The following is a 16,982-nucleotide window of genomic DNA, read 5'->3' as shown; positions in this document are numbered from 1 at the left end:
TTCTCACAGCACTGTAAATGTTTCTCTTGAGGCATGTTGTTTCTGTTAAAGGACAGGGAGATCTGTGGCAAATGATCAGAAAGCCACTTATGTAAAGGTGGTCTGCAAATCAATTTGACGACATTAGTTCAGTGGTTGTACTGAATGCTCTCATTCTCCAGGCTAAGCAGAGAACAGCATTCAGCACGTAACCGAAATGCTTGCTATTTCTTTTTCTTAGGTTCTGTGAAGTCCGGCCCCACTAGGAACTCCGGCTCCCGCTCCAACGTAACACCCACGCATGCACCATGCTGGTGATATTACATCACCCAGGGATCCTGCTGGAGCTTGGAGCCGGCCTACAAGGGGTCAGGTAAGTACCACTTGAAAACAAACTCAGTGGCCCATTTCAAGGGTATCACTCTTAATGTTTCTTCTTAGTTCCTAAGAAGAAAAATATTTAGATGAATAAACTAGATACCCCTGTTCTCTTAGCCTGGCTAATGGGGCATATAATATAATATGTATTGTTTACATTGATAAAAGTTTCACAAATTGATTTGCAGGTCACCTTTAACCTATAAAAGTGTGCATATTTGAATAAGATGGATTTAGTTTGCCATATGTACCATGTTTTCTGCTGTCTCTTACAACATGCTGTGTATTATGTTTAGATGAGTTTATGGTCTTGAAAAACCATGATGGCTGCAGAAGTGTCAGGTTTGTTGATGTGACTGAGGCTACAACAATTATTGAACTGAGTTAGTTAGGTCAGCAAACCACCTAGTCTAGCAGTTTTATATGAAATGTTTTAGATGCGCGAGATCTTGTAGCAGACTGATCTAGAACTTAGTTCTCACTTGCTGAAATTTGTGTTTTCTTCTTTGAAATGAGGGTTTGTGTCCTTTCCAAAATGAGCTTGTGTTTTTTAAGCTTTGTAAAAATCTTGCTGGTTGAATTCCCTCATCCTTTTTTGTCTTGCTCTTCTATTAAGACTGGTAAAATCTCCCAACCAACTTCTACAGGGCAAGCTACCTGTTTTCTGAAAAAGTTACATTTGCAGTTATTTATCTCCTCGTTTACTTGTTTGTATGTGTTCTGGTATTGTGAAAGAAAGTAAACAGATTAGGAGTATTTCCAGTTTGTAGAAGAGACCAGAATATGTGCAGCATTTTCACCCAGGTTTTTTCCAGTCCTCTGTTCATTCTTATTGTCAACTTTTGAACCAACTGTAATTTCACAGCAGCATCTCTGGGTTGGTGTGCAGTAGTAATCCAGTTCAGACAGATCTGTTCGTCAGCTTCTGCAGTGGCATTTTTTTTCTACCCTTCTCTGTTCTTTTACAAAATATACTACTTCTCTTATTTGTTGCTATAGGTTGACTTGTGATCCACATAGTGTTTTCCAGCTGGAATTAATATCATAGATCCCAGCACTTGGGAGGGAATGTTTCAATAACATACAACATATATATTAGCCTGGTGTTTAGCTCAGAGTATTTTTTGCTTTCAGTGCCCTTTCACATAGCTCTGCTTTGTCTTTCTGTAGCTTTTCATGCTCCTGTGCACATGCTTAGCTTAAGTTTGCAAGGGAACAAAAGTTACCTACTTCATTGCTCACTGCCTCCTTTCTGAATTATAACCACAGACCTAAAGCCTTTGTAATGCTGATGAAGCCTGGTCAAGTCCTACACTCCTGCTTAGCAGTTTTCAAACACTTTTCAGAGTTGTCATGAATTATAAAGGCAACCAGCCAATATCCAGCAGTGTGGTAGCAGCTGAGCTAATGACCCTGACTTCTAAAACCATACTGTGTAGTCTGGTGTAGCATCATCTTTATGTTCTAGTATTTCAATTAAGTTGTAAGATACAGAATTATAGTCTATTGTCCAGTAATTCCTAGTATCAGCTCTATAGCTTTCCTTAAATTATGGATAAAGTATTTTATCTTAGATTTTTTTTTTTAAGAAGGGGTGGCTGTTGCTCAAGAGATTCAGAAAATGGCAGATAATGATTCCGATATGTCTGCATCTAATACTAGTATGTAAAAGTTGTGCTGAGGTGGAGTGGGTAGAGGGGCACTTGAGTAACCAAATTTGTTATGTTTCAGTGAGAAGTGTGTCAGATGCTCTTTTGCAGAGTGTTATAGGGGTACAGCATGCTGGCTGTTTGTGATGGATGACACCTGCATATGGGTAATACTTAGCTTTTTCTTTCTGTCCCATCTGTTCCGTCGCATGGGCAGGGCTTCATTCAGGTTCATGAGGGGTGATATAAATGGGGGCTGCATTAATTGCTGCTTGCAGAGCACAGTGTAGGTGGTGTGAGAGGCAGTCACAAGAATGTCAGGGAACATGTGCATGTCGTGTACTGATTGTTTTATAGGGGTCCAGCTTAAGGGTCTCATAAGACCTGGAGTTAATCATAGATGATATTCTGGGACTGAGTATGGTCTTTTTTGATTTAAACAGTGCAAGTAAAATAATACACCTCTTTGTGGTACTGTGTCTTAGGAAACTTTAGAAGGTGCAAATTGTATCCAGTGCTGGTGACCAGTTGAATAGCATTGACAGCATAGAAAACCTCAACAGCCATTTGCATTGGACTTGGTGGGCTGGGGTGGTACCCTCTAGAAGGATATTTTTCTTCATGTACTCTACTGACTCAGCGCAGGCCCCAGGCAGTGATCCCTTTTTATTTAAGTAGGATGGAGAACTCTTCTCCTCCCTGCTCTACGAGGGCATTTTGAACACAGGAATAAAAAAATGTTTCTTGGCTCTTGAGAGAAGGGAAGTGGCCTGTGTAATGTAAAAGACCTGTTAAGAGTTGGTACATTCAGATATGTGATTGTGGTCTTGGTCATTATGCATAGCGACATCTTTCATGAAATCTTTCTTTCTTTTTCAGTTTTAAGATAAGTCTGGGACAGGTGACTCACCAAATTAAAGAGCGGTGTGACTTGGCATTCTTGAAAATTAATGTTTGTAATGAATAGTCCTGAAGCGAACAACGTGAATAGTGTTGGACCACATGGTTTCTTTTGACTCCGACATCTGCAAATACCTCATTTGCTCTTTTGCCCAGTAGCATGAGCTGTGTCTGTCTCCTCACTCTTCTCCAGAGCTGTTTGTTTTCTTCCAGAATGTTTTTTCTTGTGTGTTTACTGTCCTTGGATTTTTCTGTGAAGCAGATGTTTCCAAACCCTTGGTTTTCTGAAACATTGGCTGCTCAGTGATGTAAGCTCAGGCCATTAACTGTACAAGAGGCTGGGAGAATGCAAGACCCAAGGTATCAAGAGGGTTTCTTTCTTTAGAGGTATCGAACACTGAGGAATTTCAAAGTGCATTTTGTATTTTTCACTGACCCTGTGATCTGGTTGAAGCAACATGTAGTTGTCAGGGTAATGTATTGAGAGGTGAGTGTCAGTAGGGATGTGAATTAGGAATAAAGACAGAGGGAAGGTGGCAGTCGAGTCAGTGGTAGGTATGTATCCTGTGCCATTGTGAGCCATGGGAAGCATTCAGGAAACTGCTCTGTAGCATGAAGTCAGAGTACAACCCATTTTGTCCTCAGGAGGACCTGGTGGAGAGACTTGTTGGACTGAGTTCATATTGGTTCTGCCTGCTGTGCTGCTTGGCAGTGTAAATAACCTGTGGAAATACCTGTCTTTTGAACAGATATGAAGTTTGCAAGCCAGATGAGGATGGCTCGGAGTATGTTACTCTCTCTGTTTACTTTCGGGAAAAGACAATGAGGCAATCCAGCAATGCTTCAGGGACCTTACTCTTTGGTCAGCCACTATTAATATCTGTGCCAAAACACAAGCTCACTGTCGATCACCTGTACAGTGCGGTTTTGGAGCAGATCAGGTAAGTCATGTATGTACCCTTGAATCTTATGCAAAGTTCCAGTGGTCACCTATTCAATTACACTGTAATAGGATTACTGCATCCTGGTTAACGGGAAAAATTTTCCTTGATTTGTGTGTGGTGTATAAACCAGGATTCGCATTGCATTAGTATCTGGAGGCCCCAGGGACATTTCAAGGTCCTGTTTTTTGGGGCTCTGTAAAAGCAGGCTGTAAGATGATGCTGGTGGTGGTTACAAGGGAAGCTATCCACTTGGTGCTGCAAAACAGGTCAGGAGCAGAACTTGGGCCATGTTTTCAGGGCTCTCAGATGGGGCCACTGTAACTTATTTTTGCCTCTTCTGTCTACTGCCAGTAAAACTTGGAACAAGCAGTGAGAACAGAGACTTACTGACTTGTTGTTTGACTCATTCTGAGAGCTCTTGGCCTGTAAATGGTGCTGTGCAGGATGGGTTCTGGTTTGCTGAGGAGGACTGGATGGCAAGAACTGATGATGGAGAGGGGTGCTGTTGTTCTGATGTACAGCTCTGGTATGATTGTGTGATAAACATACTCCCTCTCTTTAGCCGCTATGTGAAACTCCCTTTGGCGGAAGAATACTCTACATCCTGCCCAGACAAAGGAACCTGCAATGGCTCCAATGGTGTGGTTGAAGGTAAAGTCCTTTCAAAACTGACTGGCAGCTTTTCAGCACGTAAAGCTTTTTAGTAGTATTTGGTTTGTGCTGTGCGTATTTGGCTTAAGCTCTAGCAGATTGTTTTTTGACTATGATTAAACCACGCTATTGCGTAGGACTTCTGCATGGTATAGTGAGAATTCTTGTAGACCATTTTCCTTCCAAGGGAGATCGGATGTGTGTAAGCTGCAGCGGCAGAACAAGGTGTGGTGTGCACTCATCTTGACCAATGCTAGGAAAGTCTTTGCTTCCCTGCTAGGTGTTCGGGTGCCTCCATCCAGAAGCAACTCCTTTCCTAATATGCCCTCTGGTGATGAAAACTGGCCTGTTAAGTTACAAAGACAAGTTTGAGAGAAATAAAGTGGAAATGGTATTTTCTATTCATGGACCTAGGCTCACAAGGTCTCGTTCCTAGGTTAGATGCTTACAAGGAGGCTTTGAACACTGGTGACAAATGCGTGTTTTCCTTTCCTCTTTGAAATGATTGACTTGTGCTGCTGTGAGAGTAAAAACTGGAACAAGTTAAATGGGAAATTTTACATGGGGGGGAAAATCTGCCCATTTTTCCCAAAGGTTGGAGATAACTTTCCTGGAGACGTACATGTTCCCTTCTGTAAAGACACCCAACTGCAACCTTTCTGATTCTCTCTTGGGATGTTCATTAGGGTGTGCTGTCAGAAGGTGTGATTGTTAACCTATTGTGAACTGAGCACTGTCCATCAGGCAGAGACGTTTAATGCTTTCTTCGCCTCAGTCTTCAACACTGATGGTGGGCTTAGGGACCCTCAGAGCCCTGGACTAGTGAACCATGACTGTTGGAATGATAAACTCCTAATAAACCCTGAACTTGTGCAGGACTTGCTGCTTCAGCAAGATCCCTGTAAGTCAATGGGGCCTGATGGGATTCATCTGAGGGTGCTTAAAGAGCCAGCTGATGTCACAGCGAGACCGCTCTTAATGATTTTTCAATACTCTTGGGAATCTGGAGAGGTCCCAGTCGACTGGAAGCTGGCAGATGTTGTCCCAACCTTCAAGAAGGGCAACAGGGATAACCCCGGTAAGTACAGGCCTGTCAGTCTCACTTCTGTGCCTGGTAAAATTATGGAGAAGGTTATTCTGGGAGTTATTGAAAAACAGCTGAAAGACAATGCAGTCATTGGTCCTAGCCAGCATGGGTTCATGTGGGGAAGGTCCTGCCTAACAAATTTGATTTCCTTCTATGACAAGGTCACCTGCCTAGTTGACCAAGGAAAGCCAGTTGATGTGATCTTCTTGGATTTCAGTAAAGCTTTTGATACTGTCTCTCACAGTATCTTCTGGGACAAAATGCCCAGCACACAGCTGAATAAACACATAATGCAGTGGATGAGCAATTGGCTGATGGGTCAGGCTCAAAGGGTTATAGTAAACGGGGTTACATCGGGATGGCAGCCAGTCACTAGTGGGATTCCACAGGGATTCATCTTGGGGCCAGTACTCTTTAATCTCTTTGTTAATGACTTGGATGCAGGACTTGGAAGAATACTGATTAAGTTTGCCAATGACAAAAAAACTGGGAGGAACTGTTGACACTCTTGAGGGCAGAGAGGCCCTGCGGAGGGATCTGGACAGACTGGAGAGCTGAGCAATCACAAACTGTATGAAGTTTAACAAGGGCAAGTGCTGGATTTTACACCTGGGGCACGGCAACCCTGGATGTACAGACAGACTGGGGAACAAGAAGCTGGAGAGCAGCTCTGCAGAGAGGGACCTGGGGGTTCTCGTCGATGGCAGGCTGGACATGAGCCAACAGTGTGCCCTGGCAGCCAAGAGGGCCAACCGTGTCCTGGGGTGCATCAAGCACTGTATTGCAGTCGGTCAAGGGAGGTGATTGTCCCACTGTACTCTGCACTGCTGAGGCCTCACCTTGAGTACTGTGTGCAGTTTTGGGTGACACAGTACATTAAGGGTATAAAGCTACTAGAGAGTGTCTGGAAGAGAGCTATGAAGTTGGTGAAGGGTTTAGAGGAGAAACTGTATGAGAAGCAGCTAAGGTCACTTGGTTTGTTCAGCCTGGAGAAGAGGAGACTGCGGGGAGACCTAATCCCAGTCTACAGCTTCCTCACAGGGGGAGGAGGGGCAGGCACTGATCTCTTCTCTCTCGTGACCAATGGCAGGACCCGAGGGAATGGCAGGAAGATGTGCCAGGGGAGGTTTAGGTTAGATATCAGAAAAAGGTTCTTCACCCAGATGGTGGTGGAGCACTGGAACAGGCTCCCCGCGGAGGTAGTCACGGTGCTGCGCCTGACAATATTCAAGAAGCACTTGGACAATGCCCTCAGAGATATGGTGTGAATTTGGGGTTGTCCTGTGCAGGAACAGGAGTTGGATTCGGTGATCCTTGTGGGTCCCTTCCAAGTCAGGATATTCTATGATTCTATGTCTGATACTAGGATATAAAACCCAGCACACTGCCTGGCATCTGCTAAAGGGAAAAATAGAACTTCAGATGCAGTGGTTTAGCAAGCACAGATTCTTTTTCTGCGTGTGTCTTTCACTTTCTGATTAATCAATGTGTGTCATAACAGGCTCATGCAAACAGCGTTTAACGTGAGGTGTCAGTCTAAACTTTCACAGAAGCTCTTTAATATTATGCTTGTAATTTTGCCAGGTGACATTGAAGAGATGGAGCATCAGGATGGTGGACAGGAAGGCAAGGAAAAGCTGGCAGAAGTTAATCCCTGCCACTCTGAGGGTTGTATGCAGATTGAGTCAGGAAGAGACCTGCAGCCTTGCAAGAAGCAGCATTTCACTTTTAGCCTCGTGAATGCCTCTGGGACCTCTGAGATAAACTCCATTGTAGAAGGAAAAATCCTAAAACTGAGTGGTAATTATTGCCTTGCTATCTTTTTTTCTTCCTTCTCCTTACACCTTTGCAATAAATGTTTGTTCTTTCTTGTAGCTTTTTCTGCACTTGCTATTGACTGGGATTTTGATATGCGGAGGCTACTTTTTGATGAACGGGAGGCACAGGTTGTAGTATGCTTTTTTCATAAATGATCTATATGTAAACTTGCATGGTACTTAAAAAGATTACAATAAATGGGGAAATATACATGTAGCTCCCTTCCTAAAAATTGGAGTCACCAGCATGAGATGTGTTTACTTAAAATCTTTTAGTGATAAGGTCTATAGATCTATAATTGCTGATCTGTTGCCGGTGTGTTCTGAAAAGTAGATGTTTTAATTTCAAAGCTAAGTGGTCTAGTTCATAGTCCACTCAACAAACAAAATAAATGAAATAAAAAAAAAAACCCAGACTCAGGAGAAACCTGAAACCAAATTCATAGAGCTAGTAGAAAGATCAGTGTTTTCTGTGAGAGTTCTGCTGGATTGTGTTTTGTAACAGAATAACCTGTTGTTACTCTTTTTCGCAAAAAACCCCAAATCCACCAACTTTCAAGTAAGGACATATATTTTCTCTTATGGACTGTTTGTAACACACGAAAGGAGTAGCTGGAAGCTTGAGGTGATTGGGGGTGGTGGCTTGGGGGGCAGAAATAGGCAGCATGGTGAAGGTGAGCATGTTCCTTCTCATGATGTCAAGGATTAAAGACTACGTGGAACTGAATGGAGCATACACCTCTTTCACTAGGCATTTGAAAAACATGAAAGTATGTTACAGCCACAGAAGAAGGCGGCTGTGGTAGCCCTCAGAGACTGCATAGAGCTCTTCACTACTATGGAAACGCTTGGTGAACATGACCCATGGTAAGAGCATCTGTCTAACTGCCATGTTTATTGTAAAATGCCATAACTATTTGAGTTCACACTATTTGTCATGGGATTCTGATAATTTCCCAGATCTGTCCTTTTGTCTTCATCTGTGAGAAGTCTTACCAGTTCTGTGTTGTCATTGACTCAATAAGCTGAAGATGTGGGATAATAAAAAGTATTTGTTTCCTGCCTTTATTTAAAAAAAAAAAAAAGTGGCAGTGGGCATGTAGCTTCCAAAGATCAGGCTATTTTTAATTCCCCAGCATACATTTGTCTTCCAGACAGCGTCAGAGGAAGCAGTTGTGGTAATAAAGAGTTGAAAGCATGTGGCTACCTTAGCATTTAATCCTGTATTATTTCTAGCTTGAACACATCCTGACCCATTCCTAACTCTACCAAAAATCCCTAGTCCAGAGGGGCTAGGTACATCTGTGTAAGAAAATAACTTAGAGTGCAGTAGGTGATTGTTTATTATTAACTTCCAGTTACATGCTATAGATGTGTTTACAACTGTTAGCTGTTTGAGCTGCGTCAGGAGATAATAAAGAAGTAATGGGACCTTTAAACCTTTTTTTAATTTACCAAAGAAAAATTAATCTTTGAACAATGTTCAGTTAACACACTTGCCATAGAACATTTGCCCTATAAAGTGAAAGCAAGTTGCAGTTTGGAAACGTCTGAGGAAGTGTGTACACCTGCATGTTCCTCAGCCAAAATGCCTTCTATAAGGCAGGGACTGTACTGTGCTATTGAGGCATCTTTTAGTGGAAGGCCAGAAGCTTTTTTTTAAACGTAGTCATTCATTTCCTTGTTTGTTACTCCTTCCTCAGGTACTGCCCTAACTGTAAGAAACATCAGCAGGCCACAAAGAAGTTCGACCTGTGGTCTTTGCCCAGGATTTTGGTAGTGCATTTAAAACGCTTCTCCTACAGCAGATACTGGAGGGATAAACTTGACACTGTTGTGGAATTCCCTATCAGGTAGGATTCTTCTCTCAAGCTAGGAAGAGCTTGAAGAAGCTGGTAAAGAGAAACCTACTTCTGATGTTACTGTTGGGTGGGCTTGTTATTAAAGCTGTAACCAGAACAGCTCTGTCTTCCAGGTTTGAACTGCAAGACAACAGGCATGAGCTGAGTTTGGGGGGGGCGCGCTTGTTTGTGTGGTTTTTTGTGCATTGTTTTTTCGTGTGTTTGTTTTTGTTTTGTTTGTTTTGGGTGATGGTGGTTGGTATTTTTGTTTGCTTGGGCTGGGGTTTTATTTGTTTTGTGGTTTTTTTTTAATCAGTTCTACACATCTCAAAGAACACTAGTTACTAGCAGGTACTGTTTCTTCTGAAATTAAGGTAAAACCATGTGATTCTGCCGAACCAAGAGAAGTTCTACAGACAATTTAGCGAATTTGTTGGGCAGAGCTGCACTTGCAGTACTGAGGATCTTGTACAGATGTACAGATGCCTGCTTCATCCCCCTGCTTCTGCTTGTCAGCATCCTGCTGCAGGATGAAGTGTATTCCTTACTACCGATATCTCACTTTTCATGCCTACACATGGACACTCTGACCTGTCTTTTATCCAGCACCTCCCTCTAAATCTTTTGGCAGTGCTTGATGTGTTTACCAGGACCTGTCCTGTGTGGGAGGAGTAACACATCTGGTCTTTACATTAATAACATTTTGCTGTTGAGTAGCACTTCTCCACTGGTACTGCCTGCCTGCAGAGCTTCACTGGTGGCATGCATCACCTTCTAGAAAGTGCTGATTACTGGTGTACTGATACTTTTGGATTTCCTTTCAGGGGTTTAAACATGTCTGAATTTGTCTGTGACCCAGGAGCAGGCTCATATGTGTATGACCTCATCGCAGTTTCCAATCACTATGGAGCCATGGGAGTAGGCCACTGTGAGTAACTGCTTCTCTGTCATTTGTACACAAGAAAACATAGGCAGAGGGGTCATGGGAGGGCTGTGTGTGTTGTAGATGTGAAACAGCCCTCACCAAGGGTGCCTAGTCCAAAACTTGCCTGTGTTCTGTATGCAGGTGAGTATCGTATTGGAAGGTAATGTCCTTCCTATTAGGATTCGCATAGCAGCCACCTGAGGTCTGACTCTGATGCCTATGGGACCTTGGTTAGTAGTCACTGGAGTGTGTTGTGGTGTTCCACAATTTATGAGTGGAGTCAGATTTTTCAATGCCGAACATGAAATTGTGGAAAGAAGCTTCTTACTGGAGCGCACTGGGGAGGGTCTTCAGTGTAAGCTGTCAGTTCAGCCTCAAGACTCAGCTTCTTGCCCTGCAGCATGCCAGAGGACAGCTGCTTGTCCAGTGTGGGTGCAGCATCACAGCTGCAGAGCAGAGTTTGCCAGCAGTTGAGCCAGCCAAGCAGGAGCTTGCCAAGTTCCCTCGGTGGTGAGACAAGGTCTGATGAGCAGCAGTCTCCCATAGGCCAGGAAGACACAGCAGAGGGTATACCTTATCATGAAGCTGGATCTGACACATTTCTGCATTTCCTATCCTGAATTCTGTTTGCTGCAACAGCGATTTAAAGCACTTTTTAATTTTCCTTTGTTCCAGACTTTTTCTAAAGCCACAAAAAAAGTCTAGTTCTTGGGTTGCAGAGCTGGCACTAGCTTGCAGTAGAATGTCTCCACCTTTGTGCTGACAAGGGCTCACATAGCAGGGAAAAATGTCATGCCACCAGGAGAAGAAAGCCCTTTGTTACATATGACAAGTCTGATACATGACAAGTTTGTGTTTTCTGTCACTGGTTTTGTTGCAGCATAGATGAAATGCATCTGTAGGTGGAGATCCCTGTATCAGGTATCCATGCTGTAGGTGGCACTTCTAGAACCACCCACTTGCGCTTTACTACAAGAGAATGATGAACTCCCATTTGGCAGTACTATATGCTTACCTCAGAGGGTGTGTCGCTGTAGGACAGCATTTGCTGAAGGGGGATGTTTTGAGATTGGAGATTTTAGTCACAGAAGTCTTGGTTGGAAGAGACTTTGCAGGACTTGAGTCCAGCTTCCTTCTTGAGGGAGGACTCTTGCAAGCACTAGATTGGATCAATCAACAACAGAAAACTTCTCTTTCATGTGAAAAATGTGAACATGCAGAGTCTTAAACTATGTGTTTGGGAAAGCTTTGGCTCAAGGGAGTGAACAAAACACTATAACTTTTTTTCCTAAGTTTCTTTGCCCTGTATCTCAGCTTTTGGGTAAGTCTGGTATGCAGGACATGGTTCTAGATAGCATGTTCTGGAAGATGTGTGTGTTGGTGAACTAGGTTTGGGGTAGTTAGCTCCTGGCCTCCCATGCACACTCAATTTCCATCTTGAGTGTCACTGGTGCAGCACAGCTGGTGTGGTGTTGCCTATTGGTCTTCCTTGGAGTACTAAGCTGCGTTTTATTTTCTCTTGACAGACACTGCCTATGCAAAGAACAAAGTGAATGGCAAGTGGTACTACTTTGATGACAGCAGTGTATCTGTGGCTTCAGAAGACCAGATAGTAGTGAGTATTTGGCCTGAGGCTAATCTGAGTTTGTGCTGAAAATGTGGTACCCTGCTTTGGGCGTTATGTTTCCAGCTGAGCTGTGTGAATTGTTTCAGATGTTTTTCTTCTTTCTTTGTAGACAAAAGCTGCATATGTGCTGTTTTATCAGCGCCGAAACAGTGAGGAACATACTGCCCCATCTCCTCCCCAAGAAGAGTGTGACGGCATGGATACCAACTAAACATCACCTCCAGCACTCAGCCACCATGTTAGCGGTCACTCTTCTAAAGCCATGCCTGAGATGTCTGAAAATTTTTCTTCCTTCTGTAGAAGTCAAGCAGAAAATCTAGCACTGAGATATTTGGTGCTGGGGGTTGCAGACTAGCGCTGGAGAGCCAGGAATAGGTGCTGACACTTGGGTATTTAGAGGCCAAAAATAATATATATTGGAGTTTCAATAAAGTTCTTTTTAAAATCTGGCTGAGCTGTGTGGCTAGAGGCAGGGGTCGGGGCTGAGCTGGGCTGGGACTGTGGGTCTTGGCCTGAGGGTTTTAGCTGGAGTCAGGAGCCTTAGCTGGAGGCCAGGTCACAGCTGAGCCTTGTGGGGCCCTTGGAGGAGTACGGTGGGTGTGATTCTGAATCACTGTGGGGGCTTCCTGCCAGCTCTCTCGTGTTGCTGTTGGGCCCTGTCTGTGTCAGGGAGGCTTGCTGAACTCTTTCTGAAAGCTCAGTTCAAACCTTTGTACATCTGGCCTGACTGTTGCAGTCTCTACCATCGTACCTTGGTCCCCTTGCTAAGCAGCAATGGTTTCTCTTTCTTATGTCCTTTCACCAATGCATTTGGGGCTCTTCTGGGTGGTTTTGACTCTGCTTTTTTTTCATGTGAACATTGAATCCTGTAATGTAGGGTTTGATTCACCAGAAGCAAATCATACCTTCTTATGGTTGAGGAGTGGCTGAGGGAGCTGGGGTTGTTTAGCCTGGAGAAGAGGAGACTGAGGGGAGACCTTATCGCTCTCTGCAACTACCTGAAAGGAGGTTGTAGCAAGGCGGGGGTCGGTCTCTTCTCCCTAGTAACAAGCGATAGGACGAGAGGAAATGGCCTCAAGCTGCGCCAGGGGAAGTTTAAGTTGGATATCAGAAAAAACTTCTTCACCAGAAGGGTTGTCAGGTGTTGGAACAGGCTGCCCAGGGAGGTGGTGGAGTCTCCAACCCTGGAGGTATTTAAAAGAAGGGTAGGCGTGCTGCTTGAGGATATGGTTTAGTGGTGGACTTGGCAGTGACAGGTTAGTGGTTAGACTCAATGAGCTTAAGGGTCTTTTCCAACCTTAACGATTCTATGATTCTACGGTATGGCAGATGTGCAGGCTGATCCACACAGTGATGGTGGGATACAGCTGCTCTGGCTCCCGTTCTTCCGCAGGCAAAATGTCATCTGTAAGGTTGGTGGTTTCTTGTTCTCTCCGTTCATCTGCTACACCCCTCACTTCCAGGCTGCACTTTTCTGCCTCCGCTGTTTCTCCTGTGGTTTGTGCAGTGGCAGCATTTTTATCCTTTTCTGCTCATTTATGTGGCTCCTTGGAGCTTTTTCTCCAGCAAAGCTCAGCACTGTGTCCTGAGAGCTGCCATGTGTAAGCATGACAGTGCAATGCAATGGATTGTGTGAGTTTTCAGACTTTTCTTTTGCAACTTTTGGGGTTTTTTGACTGTTCTTTCAGCCTTTCTCCTCCTCCCTTGAGTGCTGCCCTTTAGCTCCCTCACTCCATCATCTACAAGGCTGCAGGTGTGATGGTCCTGTCCAAGGTCTCTGTTTGCCTTAGCTGTTCAGGAGCTTTGCTCCATCCTTTTGGCACAACAGGCAAATGCACTTCCCTCTGTGCTCTTTTACCCTCTGTGTTACTTGTAGGACTCAAATCCTGCTTTCTTCTTGAATGGGGACTCCTGTGAGCACTAGGTCAGGTCAGTCCTCTGTGGAGAACTGGTCTTCTGTGTGAAAAATAGGAAAAGTCTAGAGCCCTAATCTGTGTTTTTTAGGGAAAAGTCCAGCTCAAGGTGGTGAACCAAACAGGAGAGTGTTTATCCTTGGAGCCAAGTGTGTTGGCAGAACAAAAGGCTAGGACAGGCTACTGCCCTGCTTCTTTTCACCCTGAAATGCATGCTTGCAGCCACTCAGTCCTCTGTGTACAGTCCCTGTGGCATCATTGCTGACCATAACCACCTCTGATGGTCAGTATAATGGCGGTCAACCATTAACTCCAAAAATACCAGCTCAGCTCCCTTTCTGCAGTTCTTGGCAACAAGCCCTGTAGGAGATTGTTGTGTGCCTGTCATCCCTGCAGCTCTGCTCTGCCGCAGCTGAGCAAAAGCCCAGCCAGCTCCTTGCTGTCTTCTGCCCTGAGCAATGGGAAGGGAGGGCAACACCGTGCAGCCCTGTGGCCAGGGCACTGGCAGGTAAGAGAGGAGGGATGGCTGCCTCTAACTGGCATGCCAGTGTTGTGATCCTCCTCTGTGGAATTTTGCTTTTTAAAGCATTAAAATTTCAATTTTGAGATCAGAATTGCTTAATTGCTTCTGCTGTTCTGGTTTCGGGGTTGTTTGAGATTTTTACAACTCTTAATACTATATTTCTGGTTTTTTTCCTCATTACTGAGGGAGCATCCAAAAAGCAATTTTTAAGCTGTAGCACTGCACTGAATTACTCTGATCAGCATTTTTTGTTTGTTTTACCCTGAAAGAAAATCATGGGCATTCCAAAATGGGGAAGAGAGGAGAGGCAGGGGAGTAGATGACCTTCTTAAAAGAAAAATCAATCTGAAACAGCCTTTATTCTCCTCCTTGCCTCCCTACCTGTGCTGACACTGAGAAGCACATCAGTTGGGCTAAATCGATGCTCAAATGCTGAACAGACTCTGTTGTACTGCAGTAAAAGGGGCCTAGCTCTTACTTTCTCTGCCTCTGAGCTGATGGGCTTTGGCTGCTCTGTGTGTGCTGTAATACCAGATCTGTTTTTCAGACTAGCACTTTGTAAGTGGCTGGCTCTGTTGTACAAAAATGAAAATTAAAGAGTGGTTTGCACTGAAACTGAACTGTGTTGTTATTTTCAGCTTTCATTATGTGACCTGAGAGTGCTGGTTGTGAGGATGTCCTGGGGTGCTCCAGGAGCTCTTTCGGCTGGGGGAGGGCTAGTCCTGTGGAGCTCAAACCTTCCCTGCTCTGCCAGTGGGGAGCTGGGAGACAAGCAGATGCTGCCTGCACCGCTTTACATCGAGAGGTCGTGCTTGCTCCAGGGCTGCCTTTTCTTGCCTATGGTGCTGGGTTGCTGATATCTGGTGCTGTAGCAAAGCCTGTCCTTGCCTTTCTGTGGCACTGGGCAGCCTCAGCTGCAGCTTCCTCATCATTCATCTGTGGATGTCAGGATGGCAGGGAGTCCTGGCCTGCCTTATGTCTGTTTTCTCCAGGGGTATCAGGGCTGCTTGTGGCTGTATCGCTGAAATTGTTGTCCTGTAGTTTCTCCTCCTCAAGGCAACCTGAGCACACGTACGAGAGCAGGCTGGAAAAGACCGAGGAAGTTAAATGCATCAGGCTTGTGTGCATTTAGCATTGGTGTGCATGCAGGGAATCTGGGGGATTGTCAAAAGTTTGCAGGTCGAGGCGGGCTGTGAAGCCTCAGTAAGAAGGTTTGAAGTCTTCATGTCACAGTTACAGCGTGCTAGTGGAGGAGCTTGGTCTTAGCTGGAGCCTCAGAGAGGGTTAGATGATCCTTCATGTAGACTGGGAGATGGTGAGTTCCAAAGTGCTTCAGGAGAACCATCACAGGAAGAAGGCAAAACAAAGTGGCCGCTTTCAAATGCAGAGGCATTTGGGTATCCTGTTGTCAGTGTACAGGCTCACAGGAATGGCTTCTACAAGAGCACCAAGGGCATGAAGTGAAATTAAATTCCCCGTTGCAAAAGGGAGGGGAAAAATAACCCCCCCCACAGGTTGTGTTGTCAGTGAAGCACTGTTAGTAGCACTCAGGAAAGAGGTCTCAGGCAGAAAAGAAAAGAACACCTCTGAGCTAAGGCTCCTGTTCATAGAGAAGATGATTTTGGTAAGACCAGAAAACTGGCTGTGTCTCAGTCCTGGCTCAGCACCTGCTTTGAAGAGGGTGTGCAATTGCATCCTGAAAAAAAGGGCTCAGAATAAAAGGGGGTGGGTGGGAACCAGCCACAGAGTATGGAAGATCATCTGTTTAAGCAGCATTTCCCCATGTTAGGACTCTTGGGAAAGAGAGACCTGAGGAGCTCCTGCAGAAGGGCAAGCGAGGAACAGTTGCTCCCTGTTCTCTACAGTGCATGAAGATGGTCAGGCAGGGGGCTTAAAACAAGGTATTTATTTTCCCCACCTGGCACAGTAACTGAAGAGGGACTACAGGGAACAGCCAGGCACTCTTGCTGGGTGTACACCCTGCTGCCTGTGTGGCAGGCAGGAGGGGTGCTGCAGGCAGTCTGAGGTGCTTACAAATGGACTGGGGAAGGATTAAATTAATGGGCAAATAGTCTCTGTATTTGCTACCTCTGCAAGAAATGCCATCTCTGGCTCTCTGCTGCCCAAAGACCTCTGAGGAGCTGCTCTGCCCAGGAACAAAAGCAGCAACGAGGGCGCCAGAAGCTGCCCCCATGAGCACCGGTGTGTTCACCAGTGGGTTGGCCAGGGCAGAAGAAAGCAGGTGGGGTTTTGCAGCCTTGGCTACGAGAGGAAGGTGAGCTGTCCTGTGCTTTGCCGTGGGCAAGGGATGAGTGCTTTTTTTTTTTTTCTGAGAAAGCGTCAAATGCCTATTACAGTAACAGGAAAAAAGAGTATAAAGAGGAAGGATAACCATGGCTTCTGAAGACACATTAGATAATTTGTCACAGTCAGTTTTGAATTGCTAACATGATGATGTCTTAATTGTGCAAAAGCAAAGGGTAACTAGCTCTGTATTTGTTTAAAAGGATTAAAATCAGAAACATAGACACTACTTGTACTTTTTCAGTCTCATGAATTTTTAAGTTCCTTACCTCAAGCAAGCTTGCTTTTTGTGTACTAGAACTAGAAATTTTAAGTCTTTTCTCCAGCATACATTGCCCAGGAAGAGAAACAGAACTCCAGCTAGAAACCCACACAGAGAGCCTTTGGCTCAAATATGGCATACTCGGTCCTGGGGTTCCAATCAAAGTTAGGTAACTGCAGCTC

General features: G+C 44.7%; 1 protein-coding gene across 3 annotated transcripts in view; it reads left to right on the top strand.

Annotated features, from left to right (window-relative positions):
- The window catches only part of USP4 (ubiquitin specific peptidase 4), a 49,124-nt gene extending 36,877 nt beyond the window's left edge, over nucleotides 1-12,247 (top strand). For 2 of the 3 annotated variants that reach the window (XM_075096198.1, XM_075096197.1), the window contains 9 exons: nucleotides 3,656-3,847; nucleotides 4,413-4,501; nucleotides 7,173-7,388; nucleotides 7,464-7,534; nucleotides 8,157-8,272; nucleotides 9,109-9,258; nucleotides 10,071-10,174; nucleotides 11,698-11,786; nucleotides 11,908-12,247. In XM_075096198.1, coding sequence (XP_074952299.1) covers nucleotides 3,656-3,847; nucleotides 4,413-4,501; nucleotides 7,173-7,388; nucleotides 7,464-7,534; nucleotides 8,157-8,272; nucleotides 9,109-9,258; nucleotides 10,071-10,174; nucleotides 11,698-11,786; nucleotides 11,908-12,009 — 1,129 coding nt within the window. In that variant the 3' untranslated portion in view covers nucleotides 12,010-12,247. Of the gene's footprint in view, nucleotides 1-220; nucleotides 353-3,655; nucleotides 3,848-4,412; nucleotides 4,502-7,172; nucleotides 7,389-7,463; nucleotides 7,535-8,156; nucleotides 8,273-9,108; nucleotides 9,259-10,070; nucleotides 10,175-11,697; nucleotides 11,787-11,907 lie in introns of those variants that run through there. The other variant, XR_012661057.1, reaches the window with a different exon arrangement.
- The last annotated feature ends 4,735 nt before the right edge of the window (nucleotides 12,248-16,982 follow it).

Source organism: Phalacrocorax aristotelis, chromosome 6, assembly GCF_949628215.1.
Source record: "Phalacrocorax aristotelis chromosome 6, bGulAri2.1, whole genome shotgun sequence".
Taxonomy (NCBI): domain Eukaryota; kingdom Metazoa; phylum Chordata; class Aves; order Suliformes; family Phalacrocoracidae; genus Phalacrocorax; species Phalacrocorax aristotelis.
Note: the sequence above shows the minus strand (reverse complement) of the source record. Positions and strands in the feature narration are given on the sequence as shown.